Source organism: Lithobates pipiens, unplaced genomic scaffold, assembly GCF_037356315.1.
Source record: "Lithobates pipiens isolate NorthernLeopardFrog02 unplaced genomic scaffold, aLitPip1_a1.2 Scaffold_28, whole genome shotgun sequence".
NCBI classification, from domain to species: Eukaryota; Metazoa; Chordata; class Amphibia; order Anura; family Ranidae; genus Lithobates; species Lithobates pipiens.
The window spans coordinates 191,361,926-191,385,013 of NW_027507789.1; the positions used below are offsets into that span (position 1 = coordinate 191,361,926).

The 23,088-nt window shown below is 46.2% G+C and overlaps 1 protein-coding gene across 1 annotated transcript in view; it reads left to right on the plus strand.

The window, feature by feature from the left end:
• The window catches only part of CRHR1 (corticotropin releasing hormone receptor 1), a 324,543-nt gene that overhangs the window by 199,974 nt on the left and 101,481 nt on the right, over nt 1–23,088 (plus strand). The window contains exon 3 of the mRNA XM_077460170.1: nt 15,847–15,928. Coding sequence (XP_077316296.1) covers nt 15,847–15,928 — 82 coding nt within the window. The remainder of the gene's footprint in view (nt 1–15,846; nt 15,929–23,088) is intronic.

The following is a 23,088-nucleotide window of genomic DNA, read 5'->3' on the forward strand; positions in this document are numbered from 1 at the left end:
GTGTTATCACCCAACACCCCTCTTCCATAGATATTGTCTCCTCATTATTCCCGTATTGTCATCCTCTTTCCATTCCACCCAACCCTGCTCCTTGGCTATCTTTGTACCGCACAGATGACAGAACTATCAGTCAGACTGTGCTGGGCGAAAAATATACATTCAACGCTAGTCTCTGTGTTTGCAAGTTAAAAAGGTTTGGAGAGGTCCATCCGTCATCCTGCCATTGTGCTGTCAGTTCAGCCAATGGCTTTTATTGATAGGGGTGTGCTGAACCATGCTGTGCCCAACATGGCTTCTGTAATGGCGTTCTTCTCCACCCAGACACAAGAGGTGTACCACTGTAATTAGGTCTTGTAAGCAGAGGAGGGGAAAAAAATCATAAACTTTGAAAGGTTCTACATATATAATTTCTAGTTAAATTAAACCCGTCCTAGAAATATGGGGCCTGTCTGGTTGGGCAGACCCACTGGCTGTACCAGTTTTGAAGGCACTAACCTAAAAGAGGGGTCACAAAGTGCTCTCAAGCCTTGCACTTTATCGTGATTGCACTAATGCCGCGTACACGCGACCGGACTTTCCAGCAGAAAAAGTCTGACGGAATCATTTCATTGGATATTCCGATCGTGTGTGGGCTTCATCTGACTTTTTTTCTTCAAAAAGTCTGACGGAACTAGAAATAGAACATGTTTTAAATCTTTCCGACGGAATCAATTCCAATCGGGAAATCCGTTCGTCTGTATGCTATTCCGATGGACCAAATACGACGCAAGGGCAGCTATTGGCTACTGGCTATTGAACATCCTTTTCTAGTCCCGTCGTACGCCATCACGTTAGAAACTAACGGACTTTGGTGTGATCGTGTGTAGGCAAGTCCGTTCGGTCGGAAACTCAGTCAGAAAGACCATCAGAGTTTATTCTGATGGAAAGCCTGGTCGCAGCATAAGCTTTAGCCAGGCTTCCCCGGAAGGGGGGGGGGGGGGGGGGGTCAAATGGCTTCTGGGCATGACAAAAAAAAAGATTAACATTTTAAATTCTTTAACTCCTTACAACAGGATAGCACATACAGTATATGCGCATCCAGGAGGTGGGTTTTAAACTTGGGCATTGCATATACAGTATGTGTTCTTGTATTTGTGATGTGCACGAGCTTGGTGTGAAGAGGTGTAATCGGTGTAAACACCCATATGATCTGATTCCAGTGCAAAACCCCCCAAAAAAAACATTTTGGTTAGATGGCGATTCGATTTCAGCCATACAAATTGGCTGAATTCGTATCGCAGACATGTGATGTGCACAGCAATGCGGTGCGTGTGTCTGGCATTGCATATGTGTGAACCTCACTTTTTTCCATTACGGTTAAACATTGGATCTTGGTCACCATCCCACCACCTGCCTTTTAAAGAGTATGTAAAGCCAACATTTAATTTTCCTGACATGTTCCTGCTGTACTATGTATTTGTATGAAAACCTATCCTGGTATTGCTTCCCTTGTGTGGAAAATCCTTGGTGTTCCTTCCAGTCCCTCTGCTTCCTTATTAGAAACTGATCACACTAAGCAAGAGAGCACAGCGTGATCAGCCTGCTTTCTTCCAATGAAAAGACTTGTCCTGACACCCCCCCCCCCCTGCACTGCCTTTCACTGGGATGTTCAGTGCACTGCTGTGTTTCCTCCCCTCAGCTCTTATGCAAAAAAGGGAAAAAAAAGTCTTTATAGTTTTTTTTTGTTTTTGTTTTTGTTTTTTTACAGTGCCTTGGGCATGACAAATGGCTTCTGGGCATGACAAAAAAAAAGATTAACATTTTAAATTCTTTAACTCCTTACAACAGGATAGTTTTTTTTTGTTTTTGTTTTTGTTTTTTTACAGTGCCTTGGGCATGACAAATGGCTTCTGGGCATGACAAAAAAAAAGATTAACATTTTAAATTCTTTAACTCCTTACAACAGGATAGCACATACAGTATATGCGCAGTATATGATCAGCCTGCTTTCTTCCAATGAAAAGACTTGTCCTGACACCCCCCCCCCCCCTGCACTGCCTTTCACTGGGATGTTCAGTGCACTGCTGTGTTTCCTCCCCTCAGCTCTTATGCAAAAAAGGGAAAAAAAAGTCTTTATAGTTTTTTTTTGTTTTTGTTTTTGTTTTTTTACAGTGCCTTGAAAAAGTATGTATATCCCTTGAAATTTTCCACATTTTGTCATGTTACAACCAAATATATAAATGTGTTTTACAAAAAAAAAAAAAACGGAAAAGTGTGGCATGCATTTGTATTCAGCACCATTTTCTGATATCCCTAACTAAACTCTAGTGGAACCAATTTCCTTCATAAGTCACCTAATTAGTGTAGCCAAGTCTTCTTTGGTCTAATGAGAACCTCTAGAGTTAGGGACAAGTGACCTCTTTCTATGTAGAGTGGGTTACAAGGCATGGTGGGTTGTTATGCAAGGTAGATTCATGGGCACCAGACACTTCTTGAATGCAAAGAGTTGTATTGTCTGTTAAACAGAACTGTGGGAGAGAGGGTTTAGGGCCAGGACACCCTTTAGTAGTTGCAATGGTAATTGGCAGACTCTGAGACTTCTATAGGCAGACAGCCATGCAGGGAAAAGCACTTAGCCGGACACCACATCTGAATGTATAGACAAGCTGTCTCTTATGACAACAATCTTGAACAGTTCCCAACAAAGGTTACAATGAACTCTTTCACTTCCTCTACAATCTTCTATTGTGGATCTTCACTCAACTGAGATCCCAGTCTTTCACTAGACTTGCTGATCCACTGCCACCGGATCTCCTGAGCTCTTCCAACATTCTCACTCAGTATCTTCCGCAAGCGTCACCCCCACATCCTTGCTGGGTCCCTAGCTTGGCATCCAAGATACTTCTCAAGCATCACCCCACTGGCCTGCTTGGTCCCTAGCTTGACACACAAGGCTGCTCTGTTGGCTGGGTCCCTGGCTTGATACCCACTGAAGTTTCCCCATTCTTCACTGTCCCCGGTTGGTGAGAATACTGCCCCTGTACTTGCTTCAGCTACTCACAGTAGTCCCTGGTAACAAGGTGGATGGTCCCTTAGTGGTGACAGCTTCCCCTCTACCTCCAACCATGACAGGTTCTCCGGCCGGCAGAACCGTCACTTCTGGTTGGACTGCAAGCCGCGGTCCCAACCCTACGCTGCTCTCTCTTGCTTCAGTATGTCTCCAGGAAAGGCCTTAGGCTCTGGCCTAGCAGCCCGGCACAACACAACACACATCCACCCAGACAGCCATCCAAGTGGCACAGAACCCTGATCACCTGACCTCACCCAAATGAATAGGCTCTTCTATCAAGCCCTGGGACCCAAGAAGATCCCTGCCCATTGGCTGAGACACCCCATCTATTCCTAATCTGTCCTTGCAATGCCCTTGTCTTATCTAATGCCACCAGATAACCAGTCAGCGAGTGACAGAAGGGAGAAGTGCAGAAATTCCAGAATTAGGGTTTAATCAATTGATCCCCTATCAATTGGCCAAGGAAACTATACATGGCAGGTACATTTTCTAGCAACCCTGTTACATCAGTAAATAGAGGAGTCCACCTGTGTGTAATTTAATCTCAGTGTTTATGTATATGTGTGTGTGTGTATATATGTATATGTATTGTAATGGACGCCGTGGCTGGGTCCTGGAAGGACGCTATATTTCCCCTCTGTTTGGGTTGTGCTCTCTTTAGGGAATGAAAATTGATTAACCCACCTGTTAGAGGAAGTGTCTTTAAAAGGCAAGACAGGAAGTTGTAGATGGGTGTGGAGGAGTGGAGAACACATGGTGGATGGTGTTTGGCGTTTGTTTTGGGTTGCAGCAAATGAAGTGGACAGCAGTGTCCTGTTTGGAAGGCTCCTGGCAGGAGAAGCTACCTGCCATCAAGACCAAGCTCTGTTTCTGATAAGGACAGCTGTTCTGGACTTTGCAAGTCGGTGAGACTACAAATCTTTTTCCTTTTGTTTTTGGCTGCTGTAAAGCTATTTAAGTTAATAAACCCTTTGTTGTATGAAAAGCCTGTGTCCTGCGGTCTACCAGGTCCCCCGAACATTACAAGTGGTGCTCGAATGCGGGCAGGACAAAGTAACAGGCATTTTTTCTTGCTATTTTTTTTTTTTTTTGTTGTGGATTTGAACTGACATTTAAAGGGACAGTACAGTGAATTTATGTCCTGGGTTAAAGCTGCACAACTGCGGAAAGCTGAAACCATGGAGGAGCTAATTAAACAGCTGTCCTTGGCGAATATACAAGCGCAGACCCGCCATGAGGAAGCTAATCAGCGCTTAGTAACGCAGCACAACGAGGCACTGGCTTTGCAGCAAGAAAATACTCACCTGTTGGTGGCCCAGTTAGCAGCCCAGCAAGCGACCCAACAAGGGGTTATGCAGGATCAGATGGCGGCCTTAAAAGAAGCAGTGCAGCAGCTTTCTCAGGGCCGTGAACAAGTGGCCGTTGCCCCTGGCAACCAGGTGACCATAAGGGCAAGCCATTTCTTGCAGAAGTTGTCCCCGAGTGATGACGTAGAGGCGTTTCTGGCAACATTTGAGAGGACGGCAGAGAGAGAAGGGTGGCCCCAGGACCAGTGGGCCGGCTTAATTGCTCCTTTCCTCACCGGAGATTCTCAAAAAGCCTATTTTGACCTACCACCAGAAGATGCTAAAAATTATCAAAAACTAAAGGCAGAAATACTGGCTCGGTTGGGGGTGACTACGGCCGTTCGGGCCCAACGAGTGCACCAATGGAAGTATCGTTCAAACCGGCCACCGCGATCTCAAATGCATGACCTGGTGCAACTAGTAAAAAAATGGCTGCAGCCCGAAGTGTTGTCTGGCCCCCAAATTGTGGAGCGGATCGTGCTGGACCGGTACTTAAGGTCACTGCCAGATGACCTTCAACGGTGGGTCAGTCATGGAGACCCCAAAACCGCGAACGGCCTTGTTGAGATGGTGGAACGATATACGGTGGTGGAGGATCTGCTTGGCCCCACCAAGCGTCAAGGGCCCAGTCTGCCACGGCCCTTCCGATCAACTGCCGCCCTTCGAACGGATGTCCCCAGGAGCCCTGGAACCACACACCCGTTACCCCCTCAGCGACCTGTTCCTGATCGGAGAGGAGGGGATGTACAATGTTGGCGATGTCATGCCTGGGGCCATACCCGGGCCCACTGCCCATTGCAGGAAGAACCCATGGAATGCGGGGTTCTTCGGAGGGGGTCTTTTTATGCCCATAAATCGTGTACAACACATCTTGACCTTGGAGAGAGGAATTTTGAGTGTGAAGTCCAAGTGAACCACCACCCTGCATGGGCCTTGCTGGACTCTGGAAGCATGGTAACCCTGGTTCACCCTAGAGTAATTGGGAAGATCGGTCCGGTAAGCAAAATTTTGCGGGTTGTGTGCATTCATGGGGACACTAGAGAGTACCCTCTCATCTCGGTGTCCATCTCCACAGCATGTGGCACTGGTACTCAAGAGGTGGGGGTGGTAAAGAACTTGGTACATGACGTTATCATAGGACGAGACTGTCCATTATTTGCAAAACTTTGGAGACAAGGAGAACTATCTGAAAGGTCCAGAGACTGGGAAGAAACTAGTCCCTCTGTTCCTGTTGTAGAGGGTAATAACCCTGAGATGCCACATGTTCATAATATGGACCCAGTTGATAAAAACGCCAAGACTTTGGTTAATAATGATGAAAATAGTGCTGATTCTGTTAAAGATGTCAATATGTGGGGTTCTCAGACCTACCTGAATACTGAGGGGGGGGAACCTTCCTCGCTTCAGGTAATGCTGGGGAAAGATGATGAGGAAATGGCCTCTACCCCTGACTTGCCAGATTTGGGTGTTCCCCAGGGGGCATTTGGTACTGCCCAGATGCAGGACCCCACTTTGGCCAGGGCACGGGAACAGGTTGTAGTAATAAATGGGGAGCCCCAAGAGCCAGGTGCTAATGAGCGGTGGCCACATTTTTCAATACGTAATGAATTGCTTTATCGGGTTACTAAAGTGAGAGAAAATGTGGTAGAACAATTATTGGTACCCCAACAATATAGACGCAAGGTCCTGGACCTGGCCCATGATGATGTGTTAGGGGGACACCTGGGAGTTGAAAAGACGGAGGCACGGATCGCCGACCGGTTTTACTGGCCAGGCTTGAAAGCAGAGGTAAGGAGATACTGTACCTCTTGTCCCACCTGTCAGTTGACCGCTCCGGCGACCCATTTCCGGAGCCCGTTGGTCCCTCTACCCATAATTGAGGTCCCATTCGAGAGGATAGCCATGGATATAGTGGGTCCCTTGGTAAAGTCGGCTCGAGGTCATTCTTACATACTAGTGATCCTTGACTATGCCACTCGATATCCTGAGGCGCTACCCCTGCGGAATACCTCCTCTAAGGCTATTGCACGAGAGTTATTCCAGTTGTTTACACGGACAGGTTTTCCCAAGGAAATACTCACAGACCAGGGCACCCCGTTTATGTCGAAGGTTATGGCTGATGTATGCAAACTGTTCCGGATTAAACAGCTGCGCACATCGGTCTACCATCCCCAAACAGATGGATTGGTAGAACGTTTTAATAAGACCCTTAAGTCTATGCTCAAGAGAGTGGTACAAAGGGATGGGAAAGACTGGGACTGCCTGTTACCAGCTCTCCTGTTCGCTATCCGAGAAGTGCCCCAGGCCTCCACTGGGTTTTCGCCCTTTGAATTGGTATATGGGCGGAGACCTCGCGGACTACTGGACTTTGTTAAAGAAGAATGGGAAAGTGAACCAATCCAGCATAAAAGTGTTCTTGAATATGTCTCTCAAATGCAGGAGAGGATCCGAACTGTGATGCCGCTAGTTAAGGAACACTTACAAAAAGCCCAGGAGGCTCAACGACAGGTCTATAATAGGGCAGCCAAAATTAGGAACTTTCACGTGGGGGATCGAGTAGCAGTGTTGATTCCCACTGTGGAAAGTAAATTCTTGGCCAGATGGCAAGGCCCTTTCGAGGTTGTAGAAAAAATGGGAGAGGTAAATTATAGAGTCCACCAACCAGGCAAGAGGAAACCCTTCCAGATATATCATGTAAACTTGTTAAAGCCCTGGACAGACAGGGAACCAGCGACCTCCCTGGCTAGTACAAAACTTGAGCCTCGGGTTGGGGTGGAGAGTGTCCAAATAGCAAATACCCTGTCTAAAACCCAAAGTCAGCAGGCAAAGGAGTTCTTGCAGAGAAATAAAGAAAAATTTTCAGACTTGCCCGGGCTCACTAGTGTCGTAGAGCATGATATTGTCACAGAACCAGGAGTCAAAGTTTTTGTCCGGCCCTACCGCATCCCAGAGGCTCAAAGGAAGGCCGTTTCAGAGGAAGTAAAAAAGATGTTAGACCTAGGGATTATTGAGGAATCGCAGAGTGAGTGGTCGAGCCCGATTGTGTTGGTACCGAAGCCCAACGGGACTCTGCGATTCTGCAATGATTTCCGGAAACTTAATGAAGTTTCCCGGTTTGATGCCTACCCTATGCCCCGGGTAGATGAGCTTATCGAGAGACTAGGTCCAGCCAGGTATATCACTACGTTAGACCTTACCAAGGGGTATTGGCAAATACCGTTGACTAAGGCTGCTAGAGAGAAAACTGCTTTTTCTACCCCAGAGGGGAGTTTTCAGTACAAAAGGATGCCTTTTGGATTGCAAACTGCTCCAGCCACTTTCCAGAGAGCAATGGATAGGATTTTACGACCTCACCGGAAGTATGCCTCAGTATACTTGGACGATATAGTCATTTTTAGCAAAGACTGGGAATCACATTTGCCCAAAGTGCAGGCAGTGCTGGACTCTCTTTGGAAGGAGGGGTTTACAATAAACCCTGAAAAATGTGCTTTGGGAATGGAGGAGGTGAAATACCTGGGTTATATCGTGGGTAGAGGGGTAGTGAAACCTCAGGTCAACAAGATAGAGGCTATACAGAATTGGCCCCGCCCCCTCACAAAAAAGCAGGTACGTGCATTCCTGGGCATGGTGGGATACTACAGGAGGTTTGTACCCAACTTTGCCACGTTGGCGGCTCCGTTGACCGATCTGACTAAGGGTCGGAAATCGGTCATGGTGGAGTGGAATGCAGACGCTGAGAAGGCTTTTTTGGAGCTCAAGTCGGCGCTGTGCCAACACCCTGTCCTTGTAGCACCCAATTTTTCAAAAGAATTTATTGTCCAGACTGATGCTTCCGATGTAGGATTGGAAGCGGTGTTGTCACAGGTTATTCATGGCGAGGAACACCCGATAGTCTTCCTCAGCAGGAAGTTAACACCAGCGGAGAAAAACTATGCCATAATTGAACGAGAGTGTCTGGCCATTAAGTGGGCTCTGGAATCCCTCAGATATTACCTTTTGGGGAGGAAGTTTAGGTTGATTTCTGACCATGCCCCTTTAACATGGCTGAGACAGGGAAAAGGGACTAATGCCAGGGTTACCCGGTGGTTCCTGGCACTCCAGGAATTTAAGTTTGTAGTGGAGCATAGGCCCGGGAGACTGCATCAAAACGCAGATGCCCTCTCCCGAGTCCATTGTTTGAGCTCCACTGTTGCCTCCACCTCCTTGGCGTTGGGGCACAGGGGGGGGATATGTAATGGACGCCGTGGCTGGGTCCTGGAAGGACGCTATATTTCCCCTCTGTTTGGGTTGTGCTCTCTTTAGGGAATGAAAATTGATTAACCCACCTGTTAGAGGAAGTGTCTTTAAAAGGCAAGACAGGAAGTTGTAGATGGGTGTGGAGGAGTGGAGAACACATGGTGGATGGTGTTTGGCGTTTGTTTTGGGTTGCAGCAAATGAAGTGGACAGCAGTGTCCTGTTTGGAAGGCTCCTGGCAGGAGAAGCTACCTGCCATCAAGACCAAGCTCTGTTTCTGATAAGGACAGCTGTTCTGGACTTTGCAAGTCGGTGAGACTACAAATCTTTTTCCTTTTGTTTTTGGCTGCTGTAAAGCTATTTAAGTTAATAAACCCTTTGTTGTATGAAAAGCCTGTGTCCTGCGGTCTACCTGGTCCCCCGAACATTACAGTATGTGTATCTCTATCTCTATTATCTCTATCTCTTGAAGCCCTCAGAGGTTTGTTAGAGAGCCTTAGTGAACAAACAGCATCAGGAAGACCAAGGAACACACCAGACAGGTCAGGTATAAAGTTGTGGAGACGTTTAAAACAGGGTTAGGTTATAAAAAAATATCCCAAGCTTTGAACATTTCACGGAGCAGTGTTCAATCTATCATCCGAATAAGGAAAGAGTATGGCACAACTGCAAACCTACCAAGACATGGCCATCCACCTAAACTGATAGGCCGGGCAAGGAGAGCATTAATTAGAGAAGCAGCCAAGAGGCTCATGGTGACTCTGGAGGAGCTGCAGAGATCCGCAGCTCAGGTGGGAGAATCTGTCCACAGGATAACTATTAGTCGTGCACTCCACAAATCTGTCCTTTATGGAAGAGTGACAAGAAAGCCATTGCTAAAAGGAAAGCCATAAGAAGTTTTGTTTGCAGTCTGTGAGAAGCCATGTGGGGGACACAGCAAACATGTGGAAGAAGGTGCTCTGGTCAGATTGACCTTTTTGGCCTAAAAGCAAAACGCTATGTGTGGCAGAAAGCGAACACTTCACATCACCCTGAACACACCATCCCCACTGTGAAACATGGCGGTGGCAGCATCATGTTGTGGGGATGCTTTTCTTCAGCAAGGACAGGGAAGCTGGTCAGAATTGATTGGAAGATGGATGAAACCAAATACAGGGCAATCTTAGAAGAAAACCTTTTAGAGTCTGCAAAAGACTTGAGGCTGGGGCGGAGGTTAACCTTCCAGCAGGACAACAAACCTAAAGATACAGCCAAAGCCACAATGGAAGGCGGCGGCGGCAGCGGCAGGAGACCGGGCCACCGCCTGTAAAAGAGCTAGAAGAAGGCGCGGTGGCCCGGCAGAAGAACCGAGAGGGGGACAAGACCCCCGAAGTCGGAAGAAGGGCGGCGGCGAGGAAGAAAGCCGGGCTCCTCCGCTAGTAAAAGAGCTACAAGAAGATAGCGGAGGAGTCCGTTGGGAAGACCCCCGGAGCTGTGCAATAAACTATTTTAACCCTTGTGTGTTGTTTTTTTTGTACTTTATTTTACAGGTGAATGGGTAGGGGTACATTGTACCCCATACTCATTCACATAGGGTGGGGGGCCGGTATCCGGGGGCCCCCTTATTAAAGGGGGCTCCCGGATTCCGATAAGCCCCCCGCCCGCAGACCCCGACAACAAACGGCCAGGGTTGTCGGGAAGAGGCCCTTGTCCTCATCAACATGGGGACAAGGTGCTTTGGGGCGCGGCCCCCCCTTCCCCAAGGCACCCCCCATGTTGAGGGCACGTGGCCTGGTACGGCTCAGGAGGGGGGGCGCTCGCTCGCCCCCCCTTTCCTGGCCGGCCGGGTAGCGTGCTCGGACAAGGGTCTGATGTGGACCTGGGGGGACCCCCACGCCGATTTTTTTCGGTGTTGGGGTTCCCCTTTAAGTCCATACCAGGCGGCGGGGCCAGCGATGTATCCTTCGCGGGCCCCGCCTACCTGGAGACGCGCTCGAAATGAGCGGACTTTCCTCCGCGTGTGTGGGCGAGTCTGTTCATTTCAAAAGTAGGGCGGATAGTACGGCGGACTTAGTACGCCGTATTAGTCCGCTAAAAAAGTGCCGTGTGTGGGCAAGTAGCCCGTTCGGAAAGTCCGACGGACAGTGAAGTGGAAGGAAAATGATAAATGGTCTTCAAAATTTTTTACAAATAAATATGTGAAAAATGTGGCTTAAGCCGCGTACACACGTAGCCGTCTGTCCAACGTACTTAGTCTGGCGGACTTCCCGCCAGACTAAGTACGTTGGACAGACGGCTACGTGTGTACGCGGCTTAAGCCACATTTTTCACATATTTATTTGTAAAAAATTTTGAAGACCATTTATCATTTTCCTTCCACTTCACAATTATGTGCCAATTTGTGTTGGTCTATCACATAAAATCCCAATAAAATACATTTACGGTTTTGGTTGTTACATGACAAAATGTGGAAAATTCAAGGGGTATGAATACTTTTTCAAGGCACTGTATATCTATACACAAATTTTTTGCCTTTCATTTCTATTTGAAACTGAATGAGAGGTTTTTCGAGGTGAAGGTTAACATATGCTTTATAAAGTAGACATAGGAAATATCACCAAATTAATTTAGGCCGTCACACCGCGCACTCTGCTCTCTCCACCTGTTGCTGAGCTCCATGTGTCAGACTGAGAATCTAATTGGCTAAGACTGTTCCCCCCCCCACCCCCCCCCCACCCCCCTTCTCCAAAGTAGAGTCCTGCTCCTCGAGGGATTATAGAAGGCTAATAAAAAGGCAGATTAAGGTAGTTACACTAGCTGTGTTTATGATTATTTTTATGAGTACATAACTAGATTATATGATAATTTTATGATATCCCTGGAGTTCAGTGTTATCCTTTCAAAAGAAGAAAGGAACAGTACAAATTTAGCAGGTTATGGGCATCATTGTTATGACTGCTGCCACGTTGGCAGGTGGGCATCATTCATCCGGCATGTTGATATTGTCAGCACTGATATTATCACTTAGTGGTGGCCGACCATGCATTTCCTCCACTGATTTAAATGATTAGCACAATGCAGACATTCTGCTGTCCTTGTCTGGGCCCAATTAAGGCAACAAATGAGACTTAATGGAGGCATGGAGATGCGTGTCACATCCATGTAACAAACCGATCACTCGAATCCCACAGAATAGGCCATCTAACCATTCACTGTCATAAAGGCTTGGAACAGATTGCACCATAACTCAGATAAAAACTTTATATGAGTAATGCTGCGTACACACGACCGGACTTTTCGAGGGACTAGGTCCGACGGTCTTTCCGACGGACTTTCCAAATGAACAGACTTGGCCACACACAATCACACCAAAGTCCGACGGATTCGAACGTGATGACGTACGACTGGACTAGAATAAGGAAGATCATAGCCAGTAGCCAATAACTGCCCTAGCGTCGGTTTTTGTCCGTCGGACTAGCATACACACCAACTGATTTCTCGGTCTGTCGGAGTTCCAGTGGAAAAATTTAAAACATGTTCTATTTTTAAAGTCCGCCGGATTTTTGACAAGCAAAGGTCCGATGGAGCCCATACAAGATCGAATTGTCTGACGGACTCGTTTCGTCAGACCTTTGCTGTCAAAAAGTCCGGTCGTGTGTACACGGCATTACAAAGTATTAGGTAGAGACCCAGATAGACAGAATATTATTTAGACATGAGAAAAGAAACGGCAATAAGTATGTCACTACAGGAAAATTTGGGGTGTAAGTTGTTGTTTTACACTACCATGTGCTACTGAAGGCCAAAAGTAAAATGATAATCTTCCCGTTGACATTCTTGGGTCCATATATTTGATTTTAATTTATGATCAGTCTTCTTGTATGGTTTAAAATGGCTGACAAGTTCATGTTTAAAGACTAGAGTATGTAAATCCATTTCATATTCCTGATATGTGCCTGCTGTACCATGTACAGGCGGTCCCCTAGTTGCAAACCTCCAATCTACAAATGACTTCTTACAAACGGAGGTAGACAACAGGAAGTGAGAGGAAGTCTACGCCTAGGAGGGGAAATTCACTCCTGTTATGCCTTGTACACACGGTCGGAAATTCCGACGGGAAAAGTCCGATTATATTATGTCGTCGGAAAATCTGATCGTGTGTGGGCTCTAGCAGGCTTTTTCCGTCTGAATTTCCAACTGAAAAAATTTGAGAGCAGAACCTAAAATTTTCCGACCACAAAATCCGAACTGATTTTTTCCGATAGTGTATAGAGAATTCCGATGCACAAAGTGCCACGCATGCTCACAATAAATTTGGGAACAATGGCTATCGGCTGCTGGCCTCTACGTAGTCCCGTTGTACGTTTTGTACGTCAGCTCATTGGGAACGATCGGTTTGTGCGACCGTGTGTATGCAACACAAGTTTCGGACAAAATCTGTTGGAAAAAATCAGACGGATTTTGTGGTTGGAATGTCTGACTGTGTGTACAGGGCATAAGAGTTATTATAGGAAAAAGGTACCTCCACTGCAGTGGCGGCTGGTGCTCAAAATTTTTTGGGGGGTGCAAGAGAACTGAAAAATTTTGAAAAAATTTGCATCCTCACTGTTCCACCAAAGCAGTCACTGTGCCCATCAAACGCAGCCACTGTGCCCATCAAACGCACCCACTGTGCCGTATTAAATGCTCCCACTGTGCCAGGTGACGGGTAACAAATCTGAGCAACTGACTGGCGGAGAGGCGGTTTAGTGTTAGGAAAGCGAATATTCATCTGCTTTTCTAGCACAGCTGAGTGACCTGTGACCTTTGAGCGCCCAGCATGGCGCTCGCAGGTCACCTTTTTTTTTTTACACCTATTAGAACCCCCCTGCTGTAAATCGGGCGACCCTTGGGATGGCAGCGACAGACTAGATTCGTAAATTGCATGAATCTATCTATTGGTGCTAGAGGGGGTGGCAGGAGGGAGGGGGCGGTGCCCGTGCACCCTTATGGATGCACCACAACTGCTCCACTGCTGATGCTTTATCTCCAAGGCTTGTTTCCACAACAATCCAAAATTTTCTAAATCCAATTGTCATTGGGACAGAAAGTGAGGTGAAATCTTCTGAACAAGGGCACAGACAGCAAAACAAATGTTACGGGGTGTTAACCCTTCCCTATTCTATCCAAAAAGCTTAAAAATCTTTTTTTTTGGCTGGAGTTTCACATAAATGTAAATGTACCTGTTCTGACTTACAAACAGATTAAAGAGGAAGTAAACCCTGATGGGTTTACTTCCTCTTTTTTTCCCTGCAAAGGTAAAGCATAATGGACTACTATGCATCGCATAGTAGCTCATTATGTGTCACTTACCTGACACAGGAGCCAGCGAAGTCGCCGCTGATCCCTGTAGTCCGCCGCGTCCATCTTGCTGGTGGCGTCTCGCAGCTCCGACCAATGACAGCGGCGCAACCGCGATGACGTCACTCCCGCGCATGCGCACGGGAGTCGCGCCTCGCAGCTCCGTTGCTGTCATACGGCGAAGCCGCGATGACGTCACTCCCGCGCATGCGCACGGGAGTCGACAAATTTGGCAAATCCATTCTTGGATTTGCCGCATTTAGTGCGCCTGCGCGCCGCTGTCTACGGCGCATGCGCCGTAGACAGCGGTGCCCATTTTCGGGCAAATATCTCCTAAACCATATAGGTTTAGGAGATATTGCTTGGACCTACAGGTAAGCCTTAATCTAGGCTTACCTATAGGTCCAAGTTGTTTGGAAGGGTTTACTTCCTCTTTAAACTGAAGAACAAACCTACAGATCCTATCTTGTTTGTAACCCGGGGACCGCCTGTACTTGTATGAAGTATCCTGTTCTCTTTGTATTGCCTCCATGGTGTGAAATCCCTGGTGTTCCTGTCAGTCCACCAAGCAGCAGAGCACACCGTGGTCAGTTCTCTAACTATACTGGGAACTTGGCCTGCTCTCCTCCAATGATCAGACCTGCAGCACTAACATCTGAGCGGCCCAGAATAACAGCAAGAACTGAACTGCTCCTTGCATGTAAATGATTTGACACAGAGAAATAGCCTACATGATGGGAAGTGGCTTTTGAGGATAAGGAACTTTTAAATGTGTCAACCCAGGCAAGGTTACCCTCCTTGGAGTCGGACTTTAAGTAACAAATCCCTGCGGTTAAAAGGACTATAAAAAATACAGAGCCCATCTATAACTCTCTAGTCAGGGTGCCAACCAGGGACGCTGATAAGGCAATACAACCAGCCCTCCTGTAGTGGGCCCAGCACCCATCAGCTCAAAAAGGGGGTCCAGGCACCTACTGAGCAGGGGAACCATCTCTACTACCTTACTGCCGATGCTGATTCTCTTCTGCCTTCCCCTGCAGTGCTGCCAGTTTCTATTCCACTCCCTTCCTCCAGCTGTGTTGCAGGGGGATCAGTTCTAGCATCTGGGCCCCCATCCCTCTGTTTTCCAGGCCCCCCTGTGCACCCCTTTTCCCCACAGCTTCACCAGCCTCCCTGCTCTCCTGCTGGCAGCTGCTGTGGGCCCCCCAGGGGATGTTCCAGGATGGAGACTGGAGAAGAGGGGCCACTAAACATGTTATATAATAATGATTTAGTGTATTTTTAGGGGAGAAAGGGAGCAGGGCCCTGTCAGGTAGGCAGTGTGGGGTTCCATGATTTCTAACAGCAGCCCTGGTGCCAACAACAATGGGAACTTGACAGAAGTCCCCAATAGGGTTGCCACTTTTTCTTCAGGCCAAACCCAAACACTTTTGCGGCGCACAGCAATTTTTTTTAGTATACACTATAAGATAACAGACCTGGGACACCTTTGGGCACGCCAAAGAGAATAGTAATGCAGTGCACATAGTGCCCCGTCACCCTCCTGTAAGGACCTGTTCTGAACTACATTCATGTCTGAATAATGTGTATGGGTTTCAGGGGGACTGAAACCCCGTACACATGATTCAAAACCTGGACTGTCCGGGATGCACCCTAGTCCCCAAACTCCTGTCTTTTATTGCAGTCTGTGTCCCTGTTCAGGAGATCCTCCATTTTCTGTCTAGGTGATCAAATTCATTGTCACTTGGTTTGAATTCTGCTTTAATATAAAGCTTAGTATTTCTGCAAGTTTTATAAGTTTTTCTCTGGACTTTTAAATGTTATGTCCTATATGAGTAATACAGTGCACTGAGATATCAGCTATAATCAAAAGATAACTTCTCTTTTTCTTCTTAAAGGTCATCACAGCGGGGGTCAGTCTTGCGTTAACCTCTATCCAGGACCAATGCGAAAATCTCCAGAGTAGCTCAAACATCACAGGTGAGTAGTAAGGTGCTCAGGAAGTGTATGCCGATGATTCAGTCTTTGAGGTTTAAACAGCCTACTTACTGCTTTAATGTACTGTACAGTTAATGGCTGTGTACAAAAGATAAAGATTAAAGGGAAATTCTCATCATAAGTGTTTAAAATCACTTTAAGCAGACATTAAAAAATAGAACACGTCCATTTTTTTTCTGCATTTTTGTGCATCGGGAGGCTTATAGAAGTCAATGACAGAGCACCAAATGCATATAACAAATGAATTAATAATTCAGCATTGGTGTACAGTAGTCTTGTGCCACATCCTGTATAAACAGAAAAAAAAAGGGAGAGGAACCCCCTATATTTAGGACTTTTACGGCAGGTACACAATTCCAAATTTAGAATAGAAAAGTATTTATTACACAAAATATATATGCATATTAAACAAAAAAACATATATAATAATCAAAACACAATTAAAATACATGCAATGATATCCGTAATAATGGTGACAGTCGTGAATAGAGAGTCACCCATATGACGAAAAGGTAGGCCACGATGCTCAAAAGGCCCTACGCGTTTCGGAGCAGTGTTGGTCTCCTTCATCAGGGGTGTACAGGGAACAAAGGGTGAATTTCTAATAGGGAGCACAAATAACAAGATGTTAGTAAGGTAGACCAGCTACAGGGGAAATGGGGATACATGTGAATACTGCTTAAAATTGCTTACATGAATAATTACAGAGAAAGGTGCATGTACACTGCTCCGAAACGCGTAGGGTCTTTTGAGAATCGTGGCCTACCTTTTGTCATATGGGTGAGTCTCTATTCACGACTGTCACCATTATTACGGATATCATTGCATGTATTTTAATTGAGATTTGATTATTATATTTTTTTTTTGTTTAATATGCATATATATTTTGTGTAATAAATACTGTTCTATTCTAAACTTGGAATTGTGTACGTGCCGTAAAAGTCCTAAATATAGGGGGTTCCTCTCCCTTTTTAAATGCATATAACATAGACTTTGATATGTTGGCAAACAGGTATTATCAAGCCTTGGTCAGCGGCTGTTAACCATTTCTACTCTGAATATTCAATTCAAAAACATGCCTTAACATGCTTCAAAACACATTTCAACGCACAAAGAAAATGCATGCTGACACACGATGGCACACCTACCTCCTGCCACAAAAAAGGTACCTCTATGCAAACACTCTTCAGATCTGCACTATAGCCAAATGACGGATCTACTTTGCTGGGAGGCCGACCATAGACGTCCTTTCCTTTGCACGCCCACAGCGCACCTCCTGCAGGGCACCCGCGGCATGCGCTGCGATCCCAGAGTCAATGATACTCCGGTGATCACAGAGCGTGGTAAGGGACTGATCCCGGCCTCTTACCACATGATCAGCTGTCAGCCAATGACAGCTGATCACATGATGTAAAACAGATTAAAGAAAAAAGGCTCCTCTAAGTGCAGAATTAAAACTTTTAATATCCCCAAACAAGATTAAAAATACTTACAGAATCAAGGATAAGAAGAGGCATAACATGGATGTATGAAGCAGGTGATCCGGCATCAGGATGACCCAGTGTATCATCACAGCTTTCCAGGGATAACGATATGCAGCAGCAGAAGGTCCCACGATAACCAGCAGGTGAACACCCCAGGCTCTGGGAACACTGGTGAAGCAATCGCGCCGAGTCAGCGTGGAGCATGAATCCCGGAAATGGCGTCAGTGGGAGGGGGCGACAACCAGCATGGACCGCAAACAGAAATATGTCATCAAAATGGGACACGTTTCGGAACTACTGATTGGTTCCTTCTTCAAGCCAATGACAACAGGTTTGTAGAAGCTAAGTTTCTTATAGTCTATGGGCGGAGCTGTGGGCGGGGCTATGGGCGGTGATGAGGGAAGAAAAACAGGAAGTAGTATGATCCATGGGCATAAAACTGCACAGTAAACATAAAGACAGCGCAGGATACAGCCCACACACGAAAAACAGCAAGACAAATACAGCAGACATTACAGAAGTAGATATAAGGACAGGAACTTAAAATCAATGGAAAAATATAAAATAGAACAAAATGGTCAAACCGTACATTGATCTTCAATAGCAGGTGCCACTAAGGGGGAGTTGATGGAATATTTCAGTCATATTACATATAAAATGCTAAGATATTTAATGCTAAAAATATATATATGGTTTATGTAAACATCATATAAGGTTGACATCATAAAATACATAAGTATACATGTGTGTGCATGCATGCGCGCACAAGAAACAATGACAATGGACGTTAAAAAAAACAAAAACATGCTGGTTGTCGTCCTCTCCCGCTGATGCCATTTCCGGGATTCATGCTCCAGCACGATTGCTTCACCAGTGTTCCCAGAGCCTGGGATGTTCACCTGCTGGCTATCCTGGGATCTTCTGCTGCTGCATATCATTATCCCTGGAAAGCTGTGATGATACACTGGGACCTCCTGATGCCGGATCACCTGCTTCATACATCCATGTTATGCCTCTTCTTATCCTTGATTCTGTAAGTGTTTTTAATTTTGTTTGGGGATATTAAAAGTTTTAATTCTGCACTTGGAGGCGCCTTTTTTCTTTCATCTGTTTTCTATTAGAGATCCCTCTTTGAGTGCAGCCCTAAGTGTTTGAAGACCACTTCATCCATCCAATAAAGACACGATCTGCCTGGTCCTGACATTCTGAGCGCCCTTGACATACGTTTTATCTGGATCACGTGATGTAAGCAGAAGATCGGTAATCATTTTTTTCTTTCTCCTCGCGCTGCAGCGTGAGGAGAAAAAAAAGCCGATCACCGGCTTCAGTGCAAGGGACATCAGTCCCGAAGAGGAAGAGGCGAAGCCACCTTATTTGTGTCCACCAATACCACCTTCCAGTGCCAACTGCCAGTGCCCACGCCGTGCCACAAATCAGTGCATAAGTGGCAGCAATCAGTGCCACCTATCAATGCCCATCAGTGCCTCATCAGTGCCACCTAGTAGTGCTACCAATCAGTGTCACCTACCAGTGCCGATCAGTGCCCATCACTGCCACCTATCAGTGCCCATCAGTGCCAGCTATCGGTGCCACCTATTAGTGCCCTTCAGTGCCAGCTATAAATGTCCTTTAGTGCCACCTCATCAGTGCCCACTAGTGCCACCTCAGTGCCCACCAGTGCTGCCTATTAGTGCCCATCAGTGCCACCTTATCAGAGTCCATCAGTGCAGCCTCTCAGTGCCGCCTCATCAGCGTACATCAATGAAGGAGAAAAATTACCTGTTTGCAAAATGTATTAACAAAGTATAAAACGGTTTTGTAGTTTTTTGTTTTTTTTTTCGTTATTTTATTATTATTTTTTTAACAAAAAATGAAAAACACAGAGGTGATCAAAGACCACCAAAAGAAAGCTCTATATTTGGGCAAAAAAATAAAAATTTCATTTTGGTACAGTGTTGTATGACCGCGCAATTGTCATTCAAACAGTGACAGCGTGAAAAGCTGAAAATTGGTCTGGGCAGGAGGGGGGCTTGGGTGCCCAGTAAGAAAGTGTTTAAAGTAACAGTCCTGCCTAAATACAGATATAGCAGTGCACTGGCTATTTCCTTTGAAAGCCAGGAAAACAGTCAGTTTCTTTCAGGGACCCAGGTATGAAGAATCAGTATGGCCTTACTGCAACTATACAGCTGCTTCAAAAGGTTTCAAAATCTTCATTTCTTTTTTTAATAGAATTGGGAAAGGTTAAAGCGTTTGTAAAGTCATTTTTTTTTTCTTTTAAAATAACAAGCCTGTTATACTTACCTGCTCTGTGAAATAATATTGCACAGTGCATCTGCGGACCTCTTCTTCTGGGGTCCCCCCGCTGGCACTCCTGGCTCTATCTCTTCTCAGTGTGCCACCATAGGAACCCAATTCCTACCGTAGCACTCCTGCAGACTTGCTACCAAGCCACACTGCCTGCATCTATAGACATAGACTGAAAGGCTTTGCCCCCCGCCCATCCCTCATCACAGGATTTGACTGACCACAGCCAAAGCCAATCGCTCCCACTGCTCTCAGCAAAGCCTGTGGAAGTGGGGAGAAGAGAGTCGCTGCAGGTAAAAAATGTTTAGGCTTTATAACTACTATAAACATATAGTGTAGTGCTAAAAGGAAAAAACAATAAACTGTGATATCCAATATGTATAACTTTTAGAAAAAGACGAGTGAACAAGTGAAAAGTCCAATATTCCCTGAGGTGGGACTAAATAATTAATGAAAATTCAGAAAATAAGTGCTTCATTTTGAATCCTCAATTGAACAAGGACAGCAGAAACAATGTGCAAATAGCTGTGCAGTTGTGGATGTGGGAAAATCATCTGTCAAAAGGAATAAGGATGTGTACTCTTACCAGATATGGTGAACAAGTGATGGCTGGGCAGAGGCGTATCTAGTGAAAATGGCGCCCATGGCAAGAACTAAAACTGCGCCCCTGTCAAAACATTTGAAACCCATCTTTCAGATAACCTTAACAAAAAAAAAAACAGCTAACAAAACTACAAGTCAAACTCTTTAATCTTCCAACTAACAAATTATGGATTGGCACAACATAAAAATTACAACTGCACCTTCCTCGCTTTCACTGATGCAAAGTCAGTTTTTTCTGTTTCTTCTCTTTCTACGCTCAGCAGAGCAAGATCAGAGTCTGTCTTGACCCATGTGGAGTCTCTCAAATACAGTAACATCAGCACCCATAAATGTGGCCTCACCAGCCCCCATAAATGCCGAAACATCAGCCCCCATAAATGCAGTAATATCAGCCCCCATAAATGTGGAAACATCAGCCCCCATAAATGTGGAAACATCAGCCCCCATAAATGTGGAAACATCAGCACCCATAAATGTGGCCTCACCAGCCCCCATAAATGCGGAAACATCAGCCCCCATAAATGCAGTAACATCAGCCCCCATAAATGCAGTAACATCAGCCCCCATAAATGCAGTAACATCAGCCCCCATAAATGTGGAAACATCAGCCCCCATAAATGTGGAAACATCAGCCCCCATAAATGTGGAAACATCAGCCCCCATAAATGCAGAAACATCAGCACCCATAAATGCGGCCTTACCAGCACCCATAAATACAGTAACATCAGCACCCATAATTGCGGCCCTACCAGCACCCATAAATGTGGTAACATCAGCACCCATAAATACAGTAACATCAGCCCCCATGAATGTGGTAACACCAGCACCCATAAATGTGGTAACATCAGCACCCATAAATACAGTAACATCAGCCCCCATAAATGTGGTAACACCAGCACCCATAAATGCGGCCTTACCAGCACCCATAAATACAGTAACATCGGCCCCGATAAATGCGGTAACACCAACACCCATAAATGCGGCCTTACCAGCACCCATAAATACTGCATTTATGGGGGCTGATGTTACTGTATTTATGGATGCTGGTAAGGCCGCATTTATGGGGGCTCATGTTACTGTAACATCAACACCCATAAATACAGTAACATCAGCACCCATAAATGCGGTAACGATAGCACCCATAAATGCTGTGCCAACGTCTCTGACACTGTACAAGGGTAGAGAGGGAGTAGGATCACCAGTGGCTGGGTACCCTAGGCTGCCTAGTTTTCCTAGTGGTAGCATCGGCCATGTCTGCTTGGCACACACGCTGAATCGCACATGATGACTTTAAGACCCCTTTCACACTGGAGGCGTTTTTCAGGCACTACAGCACTAAAAATAGCTCAGAGTGCTTTCACACTGGGTTGCTGCGCTGGCAGGGTGTCACAAAAAGTCCTGCACGCAGCTTCTTTGCAGCGATGGAGGAGCGGTGAATACTCCTGGCCATTAAAAACAATGGGGCAGTGCCGCCATACTACCGGCAAAGCATCACTGCTAAAATGACGGTAAAGAGGCGCTAAAAATAGCGCTGCTTTACCGCTGATGCCTGGGGCAGCTCGGTGATAAAGAGGTCTAAGTCATCATCATGTGCGATTGTGTGTGTGTGCCAGGCCCAAGCAGAAGCAAGTAGCCAATCAAATATAGTGCTCAATATGGATTAAATCATAGCCATAGATAGCATAAATACAGTGTAATAAAGTGAGTTGTGCAACAACAGTTACTACTTGCACACATCACTTTATTACACTTTATGATATCTATAGATAAGCATATTTAATCCAAATTGAGCACTATATTTGCTTTGCAGTTGGCGTTGGTTACTGGTACACTGACTGTACACATGATGCACATGATGATGATCACGCTTGTGCTGCTGCTGTACTAGTACCTTCTGCTGCTGCTGGGGGGGGGTTCCAATGGTTTCTCTTCTCTCTAATGATGCCTCGCTCTTCTCCTGGTCTCCAGCCTCCATGTTCTCCTTCCTTCCACGTCACAGCATCGGCGTCAGCACGTCACACAGACCTGGGAGACCCCTGAGAAGAGAAGCTGAAGCCGCTACGCAGAGGAGGGTAGGCAGAGCATTAGGCTCTGCCTCCGCCAGTCACTCTATGGGAATGTAGGTGACCAGGGCGGTCACTCTGGCCAGAGCCAAGTGATCGGCCGTCATGAGGGACGCCCCGGGTGGCTGTCACAAGTGGGCTGTGCTGGCGCCGCGCTCCAGCAAGCCAGTCACGGCACCGGTGACTAGATTAGTGCGGGAGGCGGCCATGAGAGGAGGGGTGGGAGTCGGTCAGTCAGACTTTATTTTTTGTGCGGGCTGGCTTTTTTGCCGCCCCCCCCCCCCCCCCCCATGGCGCCCAGGGCACGTGCCATGGCTGTCATACCCTAGGTACGCCACTGTGGTTGGGTGCTCTTACCAGATATGGTAAACAGGTGAAAAGTCCAATATTCCCTGAGGTGGGACTAAATTACTGAAAATTCAGAAAATAAGAAATGTAAGATTAAGAAAATAATATCTTACCAGATATGGTGAACAACTGGTGGATGGGTACTCTTACCAGATATGGTGAACAAGTGAAAAGTCCAATACTCCCTGAGGTGGGACTAAATAATTAGTGAAAATTCAGAAAATAAGTCCATCCTGTGCTTAATGTTGAATCCTCAATTGAACAAGGACAGCACAAACAATGTGCAAATAGCTGTGCAGTTGTGGATGTGGGAAAATCATCTGTTAAAAGGAATAAGGAT